The sequence below is a fragment of the Haliotis rufescens genome, unplaced genomic scaffold (genome assembly GCF_023055435.1).
Source record: "Haliotis rufescens isolate VD_foot unplaced genomic scaffold, xgHalRufe1.0.p SCAF_13, whole genome shotgun sequence".
NCBI classification, from domain to species: Eukaryota; Metazoa; Mollusca; class Gastropoda; order Lepetellida; family Haliotidae; genus Haliotis; species Haliotis rufescens.
In genome coordinates, this window is record NW_025963813.1 from 16,441,090 (window position 1) to 16,463,447 (window position 22,358).

General features: G+C 45.9%; 1 protein-coding gene across 1 annotated transcript in view; it reads right to left on the bottom strand.

The window, feature by feature from the left end:
* Positions 1-4,884: 4,884 nt before the first annotated feature.
* Positions 4,885-22,358, bottom strand: part of LOC124124483 (apolipoprotein(a)-like) — a 43,594-nt gene continuing 26,120 nt past the window's right edge. The window contains exons 13-20 of the mRNA XM_048394842.1: positions 19,589-19,687; positions 18,931-19,230; positions 16,339-16,777; positions 15,739-15,934; positions 15,641-15,695; positions 11,501-11,872; positions 10,145-10,459; positions 4,885-5,247 (exon numbers count right to left, since the gene is read on the bottom strand). Coding sequence (XP_048250799.1) covers positions 4,964-5,247; positions 10,145-10,459; positions 11,501-11,872; positions 15,641-15,695; positions 15,739-15,934; positions 16,339-16,777; positions 18,931-19,230; positions 19,589-19,687 — 2,060 coding nt within the window. The 3' untranslated portion in view covers positions 4,885-4,963. The remainder of the gene's footprint in view (positions 5,248-10,144; positions 10,460-11,500; positions 11,873-15,640; positions 15,696-15,738; positions 15,935-16,338; positions 16,778-18,930; positions 19,231-19,588; positions 19,688-22,358) is intronic.

Genomic DNA, 22,358 nt, shown 5'->3' on the forward strand with positions numbered 1-22,358 from the left:
ATGAGACATCTGTTATTGGAGTACCTTTCATTTCAAGAACTGTTTTTTGGCTTTGGTTAATTGTTCTTGAAAAGATTATGGTTTCAGTTCTGAATTAAACGTTACTTGCCATTTTTGCACCCATACGGAGATTCTTTCTAGGTCAGTATTTAACTTGCTTGCTGTTGTGTTAGGATCATCGACAATTATATAAAGTGACGTATCACCTGCAAAGAGACTTGTATTACTATCTATGAGATCACCCAGGTCATTTATAAAGATAAATATCAATAATAACCGATCCCTGTGAAATATCTGCTAAGATAGATTTTAATTGTGATTCTTCGCCGTTAAAAACCACTTTTTGTATTCTATTTGAGAGAACATTTTTACAATTGACCTCGAATCCCACATGAAGATATACAACTGTACATAAGATACATATAAATAAAAAGGACAAAACCATTTCCATATTCACAAGAAATCTCTAATGACAGCAGAGTCGATTGTACGATTCCGACTGTATCATGATCTGGTAGTGTCAAAGGGTCTTGATTTGGGCGGATGTCACCACAGCAGTGTAACATAATCATTTGTAGGATAACGTGGTGAAGAAACTGTGATCTATATGACATACATGCATTACAAAGGTGTGAACGATTATGGAATGTATGTGTGTTCTTTGGGTATATTGCGAATATGCCAAACACTGGCTGTAATGTACGATATCAGTCCCATCGTCGAAGTTCATCGCAAGCCAAGTACAGACAATCCGCGATTGGCAATGCAAGTGTGACGACATATTCATAAATACACAAGGTAATATTTGCTCAGTAGGGACAGTAAAACACAAGGATTACTGGGGAAATGTTAGTGATACCTTTTGGTAAACTGAACAATAGAAAGAGGAAAATAAATCTCCATTATTTGGTGTAGGGTAATAAGAATCTAACTGAGAAACTAATTGATAGGGGAAATAATATAAGATAGGTTTTCATGATAGATTGTGTGAACAAAATAGTAAATAAATAGAGAAAATACCAATAATAATAAGATTATGTTGACAGTCATCAATAATCTGAGCTCACGCCTTGAGTAAGTCTAGGTCCTGACTTCTGTGCATCGCAACCTCTCTGAATTGCACGGACTCGGCACGTGCACATGAAATAAACAAGCAACACCTGGTGGAATCAAACTTTAACTTATAACAGGTTGGGATATCCGTCGAATATCAAGGAATATGCAGTCACCATATTAAGGATGAGATAAGTGTTGATGCAAGCCATTTCCAGGTAAGTTGAGAGATTTAATCTGTTTATATGAACGAGTACTGGGATTCATGCTATGCGCTGTGTTTGAATATGCATGGCCATTGTTGTGTAATATGGTTGATGGCGCACGTTGTTTACGAAGTAAATCATGTTCAGGTATATCAGGTAAGACAGGCAAATGAAGGGCAATCACGCGTCATACCGAAAGTAGCCTGCTTGTACCAACGTCCATGACCCATAAGTCACGGTGTATCATGTGGGTGGGTCCCCTCCTCTCACAACGTTGACGGTATACTTTCATGTTCAGTGGTAAGCTCGCAAAATACATTGTAATATATAAACATTGCTTATACAGATTACAAGGTCACAATAATGCCTCTATGTAAACAATTATATGTTCAAATGTAACCTCTTAATTTGTTGCATGAGGTCATCCCGCCATTTGCTAAATGTCACTCAATGTCACGCATTGTCACACATTATTAGCCGAATGTGTTAACAATAATATTGTAGGCACCCAACGGGGACTGTTGGGATGAGTATTTTCACACCGTGACACCATGCCATGTCCAAGGTATGTCAGAGACCCGTGAAGATCCGGGTTAGAATAGGTCCTCAGCAACCCATGCTTGATGTAACAGGCGACGACGCTTGTCGTTAGAGGCGACTAACGGGTTCGGGTGGTCAGACTCGCTGACTTGGTTGATGCATGTCATCGTATCCCGATTGCCTAGATCGATGCTCGTGATGTCTATCACTGGATTGTCTTGTCCAGATTCGATTATTTTCAGGCCCCCGTCATATAGCTGGAATATTGAGTTCGGCGTTTAGTTTATCGTCCAGTTTATTCGCAAACACCACTCCGTCAGGGACCCATGTTCCCGATAAGCATTTGTCAGCTAATCTCACTCGCTCGTTAATGATAAGTGAGTGGGTTGGGTTTAACATTATTCCAGTTATATCACGGCGTCTCGGCTTAAAGTGGGGGGAAAGCCCGAAGTGGTGCGGTTCTCCGACGTTTACCACTTCGATGAAACCCACGAGCATGGGTATGGTGCTGACAAACCTAGAAACATAATCGGGGCGAACCGGGATTCGAACCCACAATCATAGGTTTCTGGTGTGCCCATGGGAGGCAAATTTGCACAGCGAATCGCGGCCCCTAAGACTACTGAGCCACCCGTGCCCTTCGTTAATGATAACCTTTGGTTGGCTACCCTTCAGTTTAGTTAAGTTTTACAACACCTCGCGTTTTGTCCGATAAGAGAAACACTTGGCCAAGATGAGGCTGGACTTGTCCAGGAATTCGTCAGGGTCACAAAGAACGGTCGATGTCTCGAAGTTCGTTTTTAACACCGAGATCTCCGAATAAGTTCTGCACTATAGTGTCTGTATTTTCACCATGCTTCTTATGTGCCAGACTTATTGGTACATCTCATCAATTTGAGTGTCTTTCGATGCCATCCTCTGAGTTAAATCAGTAATTTTTTCAAGATCTTTAATTTTTTCTTTCGCTCTGAATGTATTTCTCAAACATTAATCTTCGGTAACAGTTTGATGACTAAAGCTTTACCTTGCTTTGATAACAGTTCGGGTGAGCTTCAGCGTCCAACCTCAATAGGAATGATTGCCGGTTCTAAAATTTAATAAGTTTATCCATCTACTTAAGAAATAGGCCCGTGAAGATCCGGGGTAGAACAGGTCTTCAGCAACCCATGCTTGTCTTAAGAGGCGACTATCGGGATCGGGTTGTCAGGCTCGCTGACTAATTTGATGTCATCGCACACAATTGCGTGGATCGATGCCCATGATGTCAAACACAGGACTGTCTGGTCTAGACTCCTTTATTTACAGACCGCCATCATATGCCTGCAATATTGCTGAGTTATGCGTTAAACAACCAACAAACAAATAACAACAGTTTGGGGAGAGACGGGCGAAGTACGTCGTCATTTTGTTAGGTATGGGGAGTCTGACATCAAAGTGATTATTCACACGTTTTCACAGTACCGTAGTGGCGTAGATACTAAATTTGTTATTACCATCAGAACAATGTTCAGTATGATCAAACAGGAGTCACTTTGACGTATTCAATATGGCCTCCCATCCGAGTGTCACAATGACATCAATCCAGTTCTGCATCCAAGTAAAGTGTGTCATCCAAGGAATATTCCATTTTTCATCCAATATTTATATCAATATTATCTCCGATTAGTGGTACAGCGTCCGCCCGGGGAGCGGAAGGTTGGGCGTTCAATCCGCGGCCGCGTATTTCTATCCCACTGAGATACCATGCCGCAGTTTAACATGCATACCCACTAAGACACAATATACTGACCCCGAGTCGACCATTTCTTGTTTTTTTCCACTGAATGCCGAGCGCCAGGCAGGGCAAAACAAGTTCCATCTTTTAACGTCTTTTGGTATGACGCGGCTGGAGACCCAACCCGGACCTTCCGCTCTCCGGGCAAAGGCTCTATCCACTAGACCACTGCAGTTGCCATGCTCTTCGCAAAGAATCATAAGAAAAGGTCAAGTGACGTGTTTCAAGAATCCAGGTAGCTGCAGACAGGTAGCTGTAGAATGACTGAGTGAGTGAGCAAGTGAGGTTTAAGCAGCTTTGAACAATACATCACGGCGTGTCAGCGTAATGTGGTAGAAAAATCCCAAAGTGATGCTTGCCAAGGATTATACCTATTTTTCTTTGATCAATCTCATTAAAATCAGACCTTATTTCTCGCTCCCGCTAAACAAAGATCTGAGGACATCCCATTACGGGTCACGTCAGAACGACCTTTCGTCCAACCAATCAGACCGTCGCTTACCAGATCCTGAAAGTGACAGTCAGAATGTGTTTTCTAATAATGCAACCTCGAAATATTTAACACGGGGTATTCCGAACCACAGTTACAGGTTTTATGATTATATCCATACAATCTAGGCCACCTATAAGCCATTCCAGAATGTTGTTTTGGTTAGTTTTAACTTTTGTAATCGAGAATACGTCAAAATATGTTTCGAAGCGTAGTCGCCAGTTTGAAACTAGTGCCGTAAAGCTCGAGAAAGCTGCCTTCTGATTGGCTAATGTCGATTTCTTGTCAGTCATTCCATTGATCGGTCAATCTTCGCGAAAGGTCGTTCTGACGTGACCCGTAATGGGATGTCCTCAGATCTTTTTTTAGCGGTAGCGAGAACTAAGATCTGATTTTAATGAGATTGTTTCTTAGATATGACCCATCACTTCCCTCTACGACCCGTGAAGATCCGGGGTAGAATAGGGGTTCAGCAACCCATACTTGCCATAAAAGGCGACTGTGCTTGTTGTAAAAGGCGACTAACGGAATCGGGTGGTCAGGCTCGCTGACTTGGTTGATGGTTGATCCCAATTGCATGGATCGATGTTCATAATGTTAATCATTGGATTGTCTGGTCCAGACTCGATTATTTACAGACCGCCGTCATATAGCTGGACTTTTGCTGAGTGCGGCGTAAAACAACAAACCAACCAAACAACCAACTTCCATCCACAAATCTTTATGTCTGGTAATGAGACGGGACCGTTAATACCACGTGACAGTGTGGACACTGACAATGAATTGATGAAGGATATTATATGATTATTCCCAACACAAAATTTAAACAAAATATCTTTAATACATTCATATATGGTCATATTTACAAGGCAAAGAACGGCTAAATTACACGGAGGCAGATCAACACTGATTAACGCCACATTTCTCCCATCCGGATCCAGCCGAGTTGTAGCACCACACAAACCCGGCCGGGAGAACGCTCCCCCCTGAAGGGTCGCGGCAGTAGTTGCTGGCGCCAGCGTACCCAGAGCCAGGGTCACCGTTGGTGATGTCGAAGTGGATGGGTTGGTAGGCATGGTTGTTTGGGGACGTCATGCCCCATGCTTGACACGTGTTTCCAGCCAAAGTGACCGATGTCTTACCTGTGTAGACGGCCGTACCTCCTTGAAGGGTGTAGCAATCGGCTGAAAAAGATAATCACTAGCGGTCAAGGCGATCAAAAGCTGGTAAAATAGTCCAGTTTCAAAAACGATTGTTCAGTCAAGTCAGTGATGTTTTGTTATACCCCGACCTTAAAGGTCCATCCGTCCGTTCTCCCGAGGACATTTGAAACAACCACTGCATAGATTCTGTTCAAACTTGGTGTGGGGCGGTCGGGTAGCCTAGTGGTTAAAGCGTTCGCTCGTCACGCCGAAGACCCGGGTTCGATTCCCGACATTGGTACAATGTGTGAAGCCAATTTCTGGTGTCCCCCGCCGTGATAATGCTGGAATATTGCTAAAAGCGGCGTAAAACCAAACTCACTCACTCACTTCAAATTTGGTGAACACTTTTTATACCTATAGGAGAGATGTAGAGCGAAGTTTGATTTCAATATCTGGATTTTCATTTTGTTTACTTATAATTTTTTTACTGAAACATCTGTGCGACCGATAACTTGAAAACTACCGCATGGATTCTTTCAAAATTAGTGACCAGTTACCATACTAATAGAAGAGGGAAAATTTGATAAATTTGAATTTGAAAAATATGATGTCTTTCATTTTGGTCGTTTTTTAACAGAAACCTTTGTGCAACATATAACTTGAAAAGTACTTTGTGGATTCTTTTCCAGTTGGGGGTACATTTTCTATACCAAAAGGAGTAGTGCAGTGCGAAGTTTGTTTTCGATAAGCGGATATTCTGAGAAATATTGCTTTTTTCATGATTTGAAATTAGAAATAAGTTGGAGTCGAAGTCGGGGATATTAGTGAGTCCTACTCTTTTTGTGTCTTGTTTCTTCATATATTCATCCAGCCATCTCTTCGCCACATCAACGCCTAGTTTATAGCGTTTGTTACAGACTAGAGGACACGCTTGCCTCGGGAAGATAACACTCATAATACAGCGAAGAAGGGTTTATTGATTTAGTAAGTGAGTTGTGTTTGACGCTGCTTTTAACAGTATTCAAGTTATATCACAGTGTGTCAGCTTAATGTGGGAGGAAAGCCCGAAGTGATGCAGGTCTTGAACGTTTGCTACTTTGATGAAACCCACGAGCACGGGCCTGGTGTTGACTATCCCAGAAACGGGGATTGAAACCCACGATCATAGGTTTCTGGCGTGCCCAAGGGTCGCAACTCTGCACAGCGAATTGCGGTGCCTTACACATGTGCCGCCAAATGAGGCAAGAGAAGAAGATGAGAACAGAAGTCTAGAAGAACACGAAAGGAATGACGGAGAGGGAAGGTGACGGAGGGAGAGGGAGGTGACGGAGAGGGAAGGTGACGGAAGTAGATGGAGACGGAGATGACTGAAAGGGAAGGTGATGGAGACGGAGGTGACGGAAAGGGAGGTGACGGAGAGGGATGTGACGGAGGCGGAGGGAGAGGGAGGTGACGGAGAGGGAGGCGGAGGTGACGGAGGGTGAGGGAGGTGACTGAAAGGGAAGGTGACTGAGAGGGAGGTGACGGAAAGGGAGGTGACGGAGAGGGATGTGACGGAGGCGGAGGGAGAGGGAGGTGACGGAGAGGGAGGCGGAGGTGACGGAGGGTGAGGGAGGTGACTGAAAGGGAAGGTGATGGAGACGGAGGTGACTGAGAGGGAGGTGACGGAGAGGGAGGTGACGGAGAGGGATGTGACGGAGGCGGAGGGAGAGGGAGGTGACGGAGAGGGAGGCGGAGGTGACGGAGGGTGAGGGAGGTGACTGAAAGGGAAGGTGACTGAGAGGGAGGTGACTGAGAGGGAGGTGACGGAGAGGGATGTGACGGAGGCGGAGGCGGAGGGAGAGGGAGGTGACGGAGAGGGAGGCGGAGGTGACGGAGGGTGAGGGAGGTGACGGAAAGGGAAGTAGACGGATACGGAGGTGGCCGGGACGGAAGGTGACGGAGACGGAGGTGACTAAGAGGGAAGGTGACGGAGAGGGAGCTAACGAAGAGGGACGGTGACGATATATAGGGAGAGGGTGGTGACGGAGGTGGCGGAGAGGGTGGTGACGGAGGTGATGGAGGTGGCGGAGATGGTGGTGACGGAGGTTGCGCATTAGAAAAGGGAAGGGGTAAGCCAAAAAAAGTTGCTAGGAGAAGAGAAATGTTTTATAGTGGAAGAGAACGAGCTGACGAATACATGATCAAAAGAAGAAGATTGCACGGCAGTCAAAGGAAAGAGAAGTCAGTGATGGAATGGTATCCAAGAAAAAGTAAGACGGATTTGAAGCGTGTTCAACCGAAGAGGAATGAGCTGATAAAAGCAACGTAAAAAATAAAAATGAAAGGAAGAATATACCACGAAATAGAAAGGAAAGGGCAAAGCGACACAAATGACAGAGAAGTGAGTGACCAAGTAAACTTTACCAGAGTTTGAAATCACACTTGCTCAAGAACAACAAAACATACATGCATGAAGTAAAGTGTATTGAGAAGATCAATATATCACCATAATCAACACTGAAAATGACAACCATACCGCGACCGAGAATGACGTCAGAGCCCCCCAAAGTTGGGTGTGGTACAAAACTCGAGCTTTCAGAATCATGGACAATAGGCAGAGTACATAAACTATCGCTCACGTTCAATAACAAGTCATTAGTAGCGTGTGTGACCACCAAATGCCTCAATACACGCAAAAACTCTTCGACGCACAGAAAAAGTCAGTCGTCTGATGAGGTCACGTGGGATTTGACGCCATTCTTCTTGGAGGGCCAAGATCAGTTCTTGCCGGTTGGCTGGAGAGTGTGGTCGTTGTCGAACACGACGATCCATCAAGTCCCAGAGGTGTTCTATGGGGGACATGTCGGGTGAGCATGCAGGCCACGGCAGGACGTTGACGTTGTTGGCTGCGAGGAAGTTAGTGACAATTCTGGCTGTATGGGCTCTAGCGTTGTCATGCTGATAAATGACACCACGTGGCTGCTGTTGGAGAAATGGTAGGACAACTGGACGAAGAATGTTATCCATGTAACGCTGAGCTGTCACGTTTCCGTCAACGATGACCAGCGGTGTCCTCTCCTGCCCACAGATCCCTCCCCACACCATGACACTCCCTCCACCATATGGTACGACCTCCTGCACGCAACACGCCGCCGTTCGTTCACCCCTTCGGCGGTAAACACGTTGTCTTCCATCAGCCCTAAACATACAGAATCGACTTTCGTCAGTGAAGACAACCCTATGCCAGTCACGTCGTTGCCAACGTCGTACAGTCCGGGCCCATCTCAATCGCAGACGACGATGTTGCGCTGTCAATAGCTGTCCTCTGTATGGTCCAAAAAGCCCGGATTCCATGAGCCCTGAGTCTCCTGGCCACTGTCTGTCGACTAACCCTGTGACCTAAGGCATTTGTCGCCGATGACGTCACTGTCAGGAAGCGATTTCGGAGGTGCAAGGTACGCAAGTACCGGTCATCATGGGGCGTGGTCACCCTGGGTCTGCCTGTTCTTGGCCTGTCAGCAGTCCGCCCCGTCTGTCTATAACGTTGCATCAAGTTGGTAACGGCAACACGGGAGCAACCGAAGGTTTGTGCAATACGGGCGTGGGTGGCTCCCTTCTGCACCACACCGAAGGCTCGTTCGCTTTGTTCGACCGTGAGTCGTGGCATTTCTTTTTTGTGTTTTTTTTTATCACTGTGGACGTCTGACTTGCCGTTGCAATCGTTTTATACCCTTACCCGCACGTGCATTTGCAGTTGTCCGTGGTGCACGTGTTTTTCACTTTTTCGCGTGTTATCTCGCAAACATGTAACAGACGATTAACATTTTCTACATACGCTATTGTTGTATTTAGGTTATGTGTTTTAGATAGACTTCATCGAAAAAAAAATTATACTTTGTCTGAAATTTATATTTTCAGTTGGTAAATTTTCTTTTGGACTTTAGAGTTTATATGCAATTACGCCTCTTTTAGGAAAATCCCAGGAATATCACGACGGGGGAACACTAGAAAGGGGCTTTACACATTGTACTCATGACAATTATCGGATTCGAGTTTTCGGCGTGACGAGCGAACGCTTTAATTTCTTGGCGAAACCGCCCCCCTGATTTAGAGTAACATGGGAAGCGGAAATATAGGTGAGGTGGGGTGAAAAAGGGTTTTCAAGAATGTTGCACTTATAAAGCGACGTGCACGCACGTGTGTGTGTGTGTGTGGCAGCTTGCGTTAGTGCTGAATAATGGGGGCGGTCGGGTAGCCTAGTGGTTAAAGCGTTCGCTCGTCACGCCGAAGACCCGGGTTCGAATCTCGACATGGGTACAATGTGTGAGGCCTATTTCTGGTGTCGTGATATTGCTGGAATATTGCTGAAAGCGGCGTAAAACCAAACTAACTCACTCACTCCTGACTAATGCTGAATTTATAGTGCTAGCCCACTAAGATACCGTGCCGCTGTTTAACAGGAATACCCAACTCACACACCGTATACTGACTCCGAGCCGACCAGTCCTTGTTTTAGCCCCTTCATGCCGAGCGCCAGGCAGGGTAACAACAAGTTCCATCTTTTAACGTCTTTTGGTAGGATTTGGTTGGTTTGTTGTTTAACGCCGCACTCAGCAAAATTCCAGCTATATGACGGCGGACTGTAAATAATCGAGTCTGGACCAGACAATCCAATGATTGACATCACGAGCATCGATCCATGCAATTGGGATCGATGACATGCATCAACCAAGTCAGCGAGCGGCTGAGGATCGAACGCCCGACCTTCCGCTTTCCAGGCGGACGCTCCACCGCTAGACTACGGAGGCGGTCCAGGAATATAGGGTTATGTTAGAGGTAGCCCCAGGTCGTATTCTTCAACCAACAAGAGCTATGTTATGCTGAAAGAGCAATAGTCCTGAAAGGCAGGTGGTCGCAACTCTCTACAGAAGGCGAGATCATGTATCATACATACGTGTTTGTGTCGTGCCAGGTCCACCAAGGCTGGAGCACAGAGGAACATTACAATTCTCGAAGCCTCCAGTTATCACAAAACACCATAGAGTCCCAGAAGGAGAGACAGGTCCACCTGAAGGATCGCGGCAGTAGTTCTTGGCAGCATTGTAGCCAGATCCTGAGGCCCCGTTGGTTGTGTCGAAGTAACTTGAGTAGTAGGAGTGTTGGTTTGGGGTCTGGGATGACCATTGTTGACAGGTTTTACCAGTCTCGGACACACTTGCCGTTCCACTGTAGACAGCTGTGCCCCCTTGAACGTTGTAACAACCGAAATCTGCAATGATGATTATGACACAGGGTGTGGCAGATGTATGGTTGCTGAATACGAGTGAGCTGAATAGTTTATTGTGTACAACTCAGGATGAGTTATTAAAACATCTGTAATATTATGTATTTTATGCATACAAAAAAGACATGGAGTCGTAAAATCCATGCAATGTGCTTCACATTGTATTATTGGTATTGCATTTCTTGTATATGGGCCAAAAGCCTTCATACAGATAAACTAATTTTGACTTTGACTTTGAATAGGTTTCAAAAAGAACAAGTTACTTTGCTTTTCGATGTCTTATTATTGTACCTCCAATACGATTTAGTTCCTTACATGTAAGTACCACACATAGAGTACCACCCCCACAAGAACCACCCATACAAGTACCACCAGTGCCTGTACCCCTTGTGCTAGTAGCACCTGGACCATGGCAAGTACCACCCGTGCCTGTACCCCTTGTGCTAGTAGCACCTGGGCCTTGGCAAATGCCACCCGTGCCTGTACCCCTTGTGCTTGTAGCACCTGGACCATGGCAAGTACCACCCGTACCGGTGGCATCCACACCACCTGTTCCAATACCATCCCGTGTAAGTATCCTCCGCGTTTGTGCCACCTGTGCCAGTACAACTGGTTACAGTACCAGTACCCTTTGCCAATATCTCAAGTAATATTTGCAGTAACCTACCCAAGTACCACCAGTGCCGTTACACCCACACCAGTGCCACCCTAACACATATCCCCTAGTACTCCACCTCAATCCCATCCCCCTCAGTACCAGAACATCCAAGGCAACTACCAACCATGCTATTACCTTCAAATAATCACTCGCGTCAGTACCACCTGTGTCGTGAAACCCGTACCAGCGCCACCCGAACCAATACCCCCCAACACACACCAATCCACCCCCACCCCCTGTACCAATACATCAATGGCAAGTAACACCCATGTCTTTACCACTCGTACCAATGTCACCCGAGCCATTACCCCCTGAACCAGTATCCCCAGTGCTAGTACCATCTTTAACCAGTACCACTTGTGTCATACCTCCTGCAGCTATAGCTCCTGTGGTGGTACCGCCTGTACCAGTACCAGTACCGCCTGTGCCGGTACCGCCTGTTCCAGGACCACCTGTACACAGAGGAACAGGGGTACATTTCTCCCAAATCCCATTTGGGACAAAACACCACAGAAACCCAGCAGGAGACACAGGTCCACCTGACGGGTCGCGGCAGTAGTTGCTGGCAGCGCTGTAGCCAGACCCAGAGGCCCCGTTGGTTGTGTCGAAGTAACTTGAGTAGTAGGAGTGTTGGTTTGGGGTCTGGGATGACCATTGTTGACAGGTTTGGCCAGTCACCGACACATCCGCCGTGCCGCTGTAGACTGCCGTGCCGCTTTGAACGTAGTAGCAGCCTAAATCTGCAAGGATAAAGATGCTGAATGACTAAGATGAATGCACAGATAATGAGGTTCCGATTAGGGCAAGCTACTTAGAATATTATGGTTTGTATCATTAAAATGCCTAAAATTCAGTGATGGATTGGGATATGATAGATCTGAAAGGGGTTTTGAGACGGTATGGGGGTTAGATGGGGTTTTGAAGGAGAGGGTATGGGGATTAGATGGGGTTTTGAAGGAGAGGGTATGTGGTTAGATGGTGTTTTGAAGGAGAGGGTATGTGGTTAGATGGTGTTTTGAAGTAGAGGGTATGGGAGTTAGATGGTGTTTTGAAGGAGAGGGTATGGGAGTTAGATGGGGTTTTGAAGGAGAGGGTATGGGGTAAGATGGGGTTTTGAAGGAGAGGGTATGGGGGTTAGATGGGGTTTTGAAGCAGAGGGTATTGGGGTTAGATGGTTTTTTGAAGGAGAGGGTATGGGGGCTAGGTGAGGTTTTGAAGGAGAAGGCATGGGTTTCTAGATGGGGTTTTGAAGGAGAGGGTATGGGGGCTAGATGGGGTTTTGAAGGAGAGGGTATGGGATTTAGATCGGGTTTTTTTTAGGAGGGGGTATGGGGGTTAGATGGGGTTTTTAAGGAGATGATATGGGATTTAGATGGGGTTTTTTTAAGGAGAGGGTATGGAGGTTAGATGGGGTTTTGAAGGAGAGGGTATGGGAGTTAGATGGGGTTTTGAAGGAGAGCGTATGGGAGTAAGATGGGGTTTTGAAGGAGAGGGTATGGGGGTTAGGTGGGGTTTTGAAGGAGAGGGTATGGGGGTAAGATGGGGTTTTGAAGGAGTGGGTATGGGGGTTAGATGGGGTTTTGAAGGAGAGGGTATGGGGGTCAGATGGGGTTTTGAAGGAGAGGGTATGGGGGTTAGATGGGGTTTTGAAGGAGACGGTATGGGGGCTAGATGTTTTTTTTAAGGAGAGGGTATGGGGGCCAGATTGGGTTTTGAAGGAGAGGGTATGTGGTTAGATTGGGTTTTGAAGGAGAGGGTATGGGATTTAGATCGTTTTTTTAAGGAGGGGGTATGGGGGTTAGATGGGGTTTTGAAGGAGAGGATATGGGATTTAGATGGGGGGATTTAAGGAGAGGGTATGGGGGTTATTTGGGGTTTTGAAGGAGAGGGTATGGGATTTAGATCGTTTTTTTAAGGAGGGGGTATGGAGGTTATATGGGGTTTTTAAGGAGAGGATATGGGATTTAGATGGGTTTTTTTGAAGGAGAAGGTATGGAGGTTAGATGGGGTTTTGAAGAAGAGGGTATGGGGGTTAGATGGGGTTTAGAAGGAGATGGGTGTGCGGTTATGGTTAGCGGAAGGAGATGGTAAAGGTAGATGAAGGAATGAGTATGGTTTTACGCCGCTTTAAGCAATGTTCTAGCAATATCACAGCGGGGACACCAGAAATGGGTGTCTCACATTGTACCATGTGGGGATTTGAACCCGGGTCTTCGGCGTGATGAGCGAACGCTTTAATCACTGAGGTTCCGATTAGGGCAAGCTACTTAGAATATTATGGTTTGTATCATTAAAATGCCTAATATTCAGTGATGGATTGGGATATGATAGATCTGAAAGGGGTTTTGAAGGAGTGAGTGAGTGAGTATGGTTTTACGCCGCTTTTAGCAATATTCCAGCAATATCACGGCGGGGGACACCTGAAATGGGCTTCACACATTGTACCCATGTCGGGAATCGAACCCGGGTCATCGGCGTGACGAGCGAACGCTTTAACCACTAGGCTACCCGACCGCCCCTGTTTTTGAAGGAGAGAGTATGGGAGTTAGATGGGGTTTTGAAGGAGATGGTATGGGGCTAAGATGGGGTTTGAAGGAGATGGTATGGGGGTAAGATGGGGTTTGAAGGAGAGAGTGTAGAGTTAGATGGGGTTTTGAAGGAGAGAGTATGGGAGTTAGATGGGGTTTTGAAGGAGAGGGTATGGGGGTTAGATGGGGTTTTGAAGGAGAGGGTATGGGAGTTAGATGGGGTTTTGAAGGAGAGGGTATGGGGTTTAGATGGGGTTTTGAAGGAGAGGGTATAGGGGTAAGATGGGGTTTTGAAGGAGAGAGTATGGGAGTTAGATGGGGTTTTGAAGGAGAGAGTATGGGAGTTAGATGGGGTTTTGAAGGAGAGGGGATGGGGGTTAGATTGGGTTTTGAAGGAGACAGTATTGGGGGTAGATGGGGTTTTGAAGGAGAGGGTATCGGAGTTAGATGGGGTTTTGAAGAAGACAGTATGGGGGTTAGATGGGGTTTTGAAGGAGAGGGTATGGGAGTTAGATGGGGTTTTGAAGGAGACAGTATGGGGGTTAGATGGGGTTTTGAAGGAGAGGGTATGGGGGTAAGATGGGGTTTTGAAGGAGAGGGTATGGGGGTTAGATGGGGTTTTGAAGGAGAGGGTATGGGAGTTAGATTGGGTTTTGAAGGAGAGCGTATGGGAGTTAGATGGGGTTTTGAAGGAGAGCGTATGGGAGTTAGATGGGGTTTTGAAGGAGAGGGTATGGGGGTAGATGTTTTTTTGAAGGAGACAGTATGGGGGGTAGACGGGGTTTTGAAGGAGAGGGTATGGGAGTGAGATGGGGTTTTGAAGAAGACAGTATGGGGGTTAGATGGGGTTTTGAAGGAGAGGGTATGGGAGTTAGATGGGGTTTTGAAGGAGACAGTATCGGGGTAGATGGGGTTTTGAAGGAGAGGGTATGGGAGTTAGATGGGGTTTTGAAGAAGACAGTATGGGAGTTAGATGGGGTTTTGAAGGAGAGGGTATGCGGGGTTAGATGGGGTTTTGAAGGAGAGAGTATGGGAGTTAGATGGGGTTTTGAAGGAGAGGGTATGGGAGTTAGATGGGGTTTTGAAGGAGAGCGTATGGGGGTAGATGGTTTTTTGAAGAAGAGGGTATGGGGGCTAGATGGGGTATTGAAGGAGAGGGTATGGGAGTTAGATGGGGTTTTGAAGGAGAGGGTATGGGAGTTAGATGGGGTTTTGAAGGAGAGGGTATGGGAGTTAGATGGGGTTTTGAAGGAGAGCGTATGGGAGTTTGATTGGGTTTTGAAGGAGAGCGTATGGGAGTTAGATGGGGTTTTGAAGGAGAGGGTATGGGGGTAGATGGTTTTTTGAAGGAGAGGGTATGGGGGCTAGATGGGGTATTGAAGGAGAGGGTATGGGAGTTAGATGGGGTTTTGAAGGAGAGGGTATGGGGGCTAGATGGGGTTTTGAAGGAGAGGGTATGTGGTTAGATGGGATTCTGAAGGAGAGGATATGGGATTTAGATGGGGGTTTTTTAAAGGAGAGGGTATGGGGGGTAGATGGGGTTTTGAAGAAGAGGGTATGGGGGTTAGATGGGGTTTTGAAGGAGATGGTTTGGGGGTTAGATGGGGTTTAGAAGGAGAGGGGTGCGCGGTTATGGTTAGCTGAAGGAGATGGTAAAGATAGATTAAGGGATGAGTATGGTTTTACGCCACTTTAAACACAGCGGGGACACCAGAAATGGGCTTCACACATTGTACCATGTGGGGATTTGAACCCGGGTCTTCGGCGTGATGAGCGAATGCTTTAATCACTAGGCTACCCCACCACCCCGGGTAGATGAAGGAGAGGTAGATTATATATTGGTCTTGATTTGGAGAGCAGGGAGCGGGAGGAGGAAAAGCTGGGTATCCATGTGGATCATTGGGTGGATTAGGGAAGGTGAAGACAGGAGAGACAGAAAAACAGCGTGAGAAGGTGGTGGTGGGGGATTGAGAGTGTTACCTTTAGTTGTAGTAGGTGTTGTCGTTGTAGTAGTTGTTGTCGTTGTAGTGGTTGTTGTGGTAGTTGTGGTAGTAGTTGGTGTTGTAGTGGTAGTTGGCGTTGTAGTGGTAGTTGGCGTTGAGGTCGTGGTGGATGTTGTGGTGGTAGTTGTAGTTGTAGGCGTAGTTGGCGTTGTAGTAGTGGTTGATGTTGTAGTCGTAGTTTCTTCTGTGGTAGTACTTTCTGTTGAAGTCGAAGTTGGTGTTGTGGTAGTGGTTGATGTTGTAGTCGTAGTTTCTTCTGTGGTAGTACTTTCTGTTGAAGTCGAAGTTGGTGTTGTGGTAGTAGTAGATGTTGTAGTCGTAGTCGGTGTTGTGGTTGTAGTCGGTGTTGTGGTAGTTGTTGGTGTTGTGGTCGTAGTCGGTGTTGTAGTAGTAGTCGGTGTTGTGGTAGTAGTCGGTGTTGTGGTAGTTGTTGGTATTGTAGTAGTCGTCGGTGTTGTGGTAGTCGTCGGTGTTGTGGTAGTAGTCGGTGTTGTGGTAGTTGTTGGTGTTGTAGTAGTCGTCGGTGTTGTAGTAGTAGTCGGTGTTGTGGTAGTAGTCGGTGTTGTGGTAGTTGTTGGTGTTGTAGTAGTCGTCGGTGTTGTGGTAGTAGTCGGTGTTGTGGTAGTTGTTGGTGTTGTAGTAGTCGTCGGTGTTGTGGTAGTTGTTGGTGTTGTAGTCGTAGTTGGTGTTGTAGTAGTAGTTGGTGTTGTGGTAGTTGTTGGTGTTGTAGTAGTAGTTGGTGTTGTAGTAGTAGTTGGTGTTGTCGTAGTAGTAGGTGTTGTTGTAGTTGTTGTCGTAGTAGTTGTCGTGGTTGTTAAGGCACAGTTAAGAATATCGCATCTCCCCCAGCCAGGTCCGTCGTTATAGAAGCACCAGAGGTACCCAGCGGCCCTGACACTCCCGGCGGCCGGGTCACGGCAGTAGTTGTTGGCCCCGCCATAGCCTGCGGCGGCGTCTCCGTTGGTAACGTCGAAGTAGTAAGAGTAATAAGCGTGGCCATTGGGGGACGACGTGCTCCATGTCTGACAGGGTCTGTTGCCTAATGTCACGGCGGTGCTTCCACTGTACACAGCCTGGCCCCCTTGAAGGGTGAAGCATTCAGGAGCCTCTGAAACTAGAGGGAGTACATTGGTGAGTATGGTTTTCGCCGATTATTGCAATATTCCAGCAATATCAGGGGGTACACCAGAAATGGGACTGACATATTGCACCCATGTCGGTAATCGAACCCTGCTTTCGGCGTGAGAAGCGAACGCTTTAACCACTGGACCTCCTCGCAACATTGCATAATACTATTTCGACATTATCACATGAATGTGTCGGGTTGAATTTTGACACGTATTTCGTAAAACTGATATGGATGCAATACATTGAAACCTCATGAATCCGGACTGACAACTCGTCCAGATTAATAAATGTCCGTATTAACGAATCACTGATACTGATTTATTGGCCAAGTTCCCATCAAGATCGTCCGGATGGCCGGACAAAAGAAGTTCCAATGTATTTGTCTTAGTCGTCACAATAGTTTCTTTTGTTTGTTTAACGCCGCACGGCGGGGTGTAAATAACCGAGTTTTGACCAGAGAACCCAGTGTTTGACATTATGAGCATCGATATGCGCATTTGGGATACAATTACGCGCAACAGCCATGTTTGCGAGTCTGACCACCCCATCCTGTCTGTTACGACAAGCATGGATTGCTGGAGACCAATCTAACTCGGATCTTCCCGAATAAGGGACAGCAATCTCTATCACATTGTTGGATACATTATTAAACATTGCCAAGCGTGCATGAGATAATAATTCATCATCAGTCCTTAGCTTCCACGGGAAATATCGCTTGAGAAAGACATAGAGAATACTACACTCATTTTCGTTAGATACCATTTTTACGAAACGAGTGGATTTCACGAGTTTCGTGAAAATGGTATCTGACGAGATACTATTTATTACCAATGTTAAATATTTATTTGAGTGTAAATACAAAACAACAAACTGAAACCGGTTGCAAAATCTGGTTGTCATGAATATTTATATATGCCCAAATATGGGCATTGTTGACATTTCTATGCATATGCATTAACAACATGCGCTTGCGCACCAACGCTCAAGATCCATTTGGAAGAATTTCTTCAACTTATGATTATTCAAGCGCCATGTTGTCAGTACGCAGGACAGGTATAAGAACATTTGAAAAGTCACATAAGCGCCGCGCTTTGAATATCGGACCAACAGTCGGTCACCCGCACTGCCGGGGTCCCGTCTGTGCAATCAAAATGGTTTGGTATCCTTGATCTATCAGCTGAATTTATATCATGTCCGTACCATTTTGGAAGAGGGAATCAGAGTGTTCGCCAAAAGACATTCGTGTTAACTGTACCACCCTATACTGATGACGTGAAAATCAACAAACTCAAGTCTGCTTGCATGTCAGTGACAGCTCGAAGGGTAAGGTCACCACCGGAATAAGAAAAGACAACCGTGATCTACTCACAGCGTTTTCGAGAGAGGGAATGTTACTGTTGACATTTGGGATATTTTAGCCACATAATCAGAAATCAGGCAGTCGAATGATTTGTATCGGAAATGTTAACTTTGAATGATCTGATCGTGCAGTCATGAACAAACAATTCCTGAAACAGTGCCACAAAATAACCATTCGACGGAGACACCGATGGTAAAAGCCGGTTCACCCCAAGTAAGTCTAGGTTTGTCCAGATGGTTTAAACTGACTTCATGCACCACGCTTATCCTTATTTACGTTAAATCAGATTGAAAGTTGCGAAAGTGGTCGGGTGCGTCACGCTCATCGATCCTCGATCTATTGATCGGTAGTCGAACATTGTAAATGGATATTGCTCGATTATATAATGTCTGTAGAAGCTCTATGCATAACTTATATAGAATGCAAACCGAATTTGATGCGTGTGACTATCTTGTTCGGTTTATTAAAGTGTTTGTTAATATTTCTACGCTCTCATGAAATTGCTTCAGTTCTGCCTTGTAGGTGCAAAATGAATGACGTCTCGCGAGTTTTTATGAATTAAAAAAGTAGTCCCGGTGTTATTACAGCGAAGTCCACTTTTTACACTGTAGTCATTTGTAATAGGGAAGGGGTGCGATGAGATTTGGGGGTCGTGGTCGGCAAAAGGCGATGCAGTCCTGGGACCAATCTCGTCCGCCCCTTTACCCCACCCTCCCCCCTTTTTAATATTTGACCAGCCCCTGACACTGGCGTGAATACTTGTGACTTGTCGAACCTACCTGCTGGTGTTCCGCACTTTGGAACATTGCATGATCCCCAACCAGCGCCGTCGGCGAAGTAACACCAAAGATACCCTACCGCAAGGATAGAACCCCCTGAAGGGTCGCGGCAGTAGTTGGAAGCGCCTGCGTAGCCGAAAAGGTTGTTACCGTTGGTTACGGAGAAGTAGGAAGCAAAATACGAGTGGGCGTTTGGTGAAGTACTTTGCCACGCTTGACACGGTCGGCCTGTTGCGGTGTATGACTGTGTTCCGCTGTAGACGGCCGTTAATCCTTGCAGTGTGTAGCAAGTCGTGTCACCTGTGAAAATACTCATATAATGAAATTATAATAAAACTGTGTTTATAATGAACACGCCAGTTTCCCGTTAAGCAGAAGCGTTAATCTGTATCAAAGATGTATCTTTAGATATATATTTTTGTATTTAGTAATTACGTAAAACATCCACAAGCCACTGTCGTTCTCGTGTTTAATGAAAAGAAATTGTACTCTTGGCCACGAGGCTTTCAATACTCTCTCTCTCGATTTGCCGCCCCGGATTCCCGAAGGCGACTCACATACTTATAAAACCTACAAGAAATCGCAACTGTGTTAATATCTGCCATAGTTAACAAGATGATAATATAACGACGGCATACGAAACATCGTCCCGTCTCACCTTGTACTTTCGACGTCATCATCAGCATCAGCAACATCAGCAGCAGAACGCCATCTTCTGCAACCCGCATTGTGAAAGACACAGCCAGTTCTCTTCTAACTGATATGCGGTACACAGCTTATAGAAATGTGAGTCCGAGTTCCTCGGTGCTCAACGACTTGTTCGGTTCACAGCTCCCTGTATGACTGTGCCTTGCTGGCAGAGCGAGATCAACCGTGTGAATCATGTATCTTGTAGTTTACAGGCTGTTTATGACGTACAGAACATAAAGGAAAGGGTGTGGGTATATACGATATGTACTAAGTGTACTCTGGACAGAATAAAGCATTATCAATGGCTACTGATTTAATATGGAACCTACGGCTACTAAACATATCAAGTGTAATAGGCGCACGCTTTTATTCAATGGTAACGATATGTATTTGACCGACGAGAAACGTTCTATAGTGGTATTAAAGTAGAGGTTATTGTAAGCAGTGTCACTCCTCAGTCATTGCCTTGGAAGTAGTTTGAAAACCCTGTTTGTGAGTCGCACGGAGTGGGTTAAAATGGACGCCGCTTCAAACATTATTCAATCAATATCATGAGAAGACATTCAAAGAGGTCGTTGCATGTTAGGAATCGAAACCGGTTTTTCCCTACCGCTCGCAGATGCGGATCCAGATCGGTGAGTGAAAGGGAAGGCGGGGGATCCAAAATATCAAAAGCCTCTCTCAGATAATATTACCGCCTACACCATACTACATTTGCTTTTCGGGGGGGTGGGGGTGGGATGGGTGGGGGTGTATGTTACTACTCTCCCCCCTCCGCATTTAAAAATGCTGAATCCACCTATGACAGTGGAGAGGTTATGTCTGACTACTTAAGGGGTGACCGCCTCCGTGGTCTAGTGGTAGAGCGTCCGCCCGGAGAGCGGAAGGTCCGGAGTTCGATCCCCGGCCGCGTCATACCAAAAGACGTTAAAAGATGGTACTTGTTGTTACCCTGTCTGGCGCTCGGCATTAAGGGGCTAAAACAAGGACTGGTCGGCTCGGAGTCACTATACTGTGTCTGAGTGGGGTATTCATGTTAAACTGCGGCATGGTATCCCAGTAGGCTAGCACTATAAATCGGCCTGTCTAGTACAAGCAGCCAGCCACACACGTGCATGCACGTCGCTATATAAGTGCAATAATCTTGGACGCGACGTTAAACCTCATTTCACCTCACCACTTAAGGGGTAAAATGTTATATCCGACATCCTTTGAACTGCTCCCTAAGTGATGTGACATTCGCTGTAACCAGTGAGAAGACAGATGCCACCCGGTGATGGAAATTGGTTATTGTTTCCTTGGTGAGCACGTCAATAGAAACCCTAATAAAAATAGATAATATAAAAAATACAGTGAAACCCTTTGTATCCCGACGGAAGTATTCCGAGGGAAATCATGCAGATAGACCAACTTCCAGATTAACGAAACATGGGCATTATACACATAAACTCTTAAACAAAGACCGGTGGAGTAGGCTCGTGGTTAAAACGTTCGCTCACCACACCGAAGACGCGGGTTCGATTCCCCGCATGTGAAGCCCAGTTCTTGTGTCCCCCGCCGTGATATTCCTGGAATATTGCTGAAAGCGGCGTGACATCCACCTCACTCAGTCACTCAGTTGAAACCAAAGAATTTGAACTGCAATAATTTAAAGCGAACAATTAATACAATCCAATCCATGGTGATACTGTGTACACCGACTGTACCACAAAGAAACTGATGACGCCGTAATGACCAACGGCAGGAGGAGTTTGTTACGTCGCCTGTACAACTTTCCCTATCCCTGCTCCATGCCCCTGAAGACCCGGGTTAGAATTGGTCTTCAGCAACCTATGCTTGTCGTAAGAGGCGACAAACGGGATATTAGTGGTCAGGCTCGCTGACTTGGTTGAAGCATGTCATCGTATCCCAATTGCCTAGATCGATGCTCGAGATATCAATCACTGAATTGCCTGGTACAAACCTGATTATTCACAGACCGCCGTCATATAGCTGGAATATCGCTGAGTGCGGCGTTAAACAAACAAACAAAAACAACAAACACACCTACATGATGGTAGAATATCTGCATTTAATTAAAAAACACATTAAACTAGGATATGAATATATGCAAGTCTAAATAGCTGTATTCCACAGGGAATAGAAAAGAAAAGAGAAAAACAAATGTATTATTCCGTGTAATTAGAAATTGCATGGTCAATATGTAAATCTAACCCTTCATCTTCTGTCTGCCTGCTTCATCACTGATGACCTTTATCGTCACCACAGTAATTTCCCAACACTGGTTGTTGAGATTTCGATTTCCGCTCCTTTTCGTCTAATTAAGCTTTCAGTACAGGCTAACTGTCGATTCAGCACCTGTGTATATACCACAGTAGCAATAATATACAGTTACCCCACATTTTCCTAGTGTAACGGGGGGCACGGGGGGCCCAGTCGTCTAAGGCGCCGCGATTCGCTGTGCAGAGTTGCGTTCCTTGGACACGCCAGAAACCTGTGATTGTGGTTCGAATCCCGTTTCGCCCCAATTATATTTCTAGGTTTGTCAGCACCATACCCGTGCTCGTGGGTATCACAGAAGTGGTAAACGTCTGAGACCTGCATCAATTCGGGCGTTCCTTCCACATTAAGCTGACACGCCGTGATATAACTGGAATACTGTTAAAGCGGCCTTAAATCCAACTCACTCACTCACCCAGTGTAACGGTTGTTTTTGGTGAAGAGTGTATATGTTACAG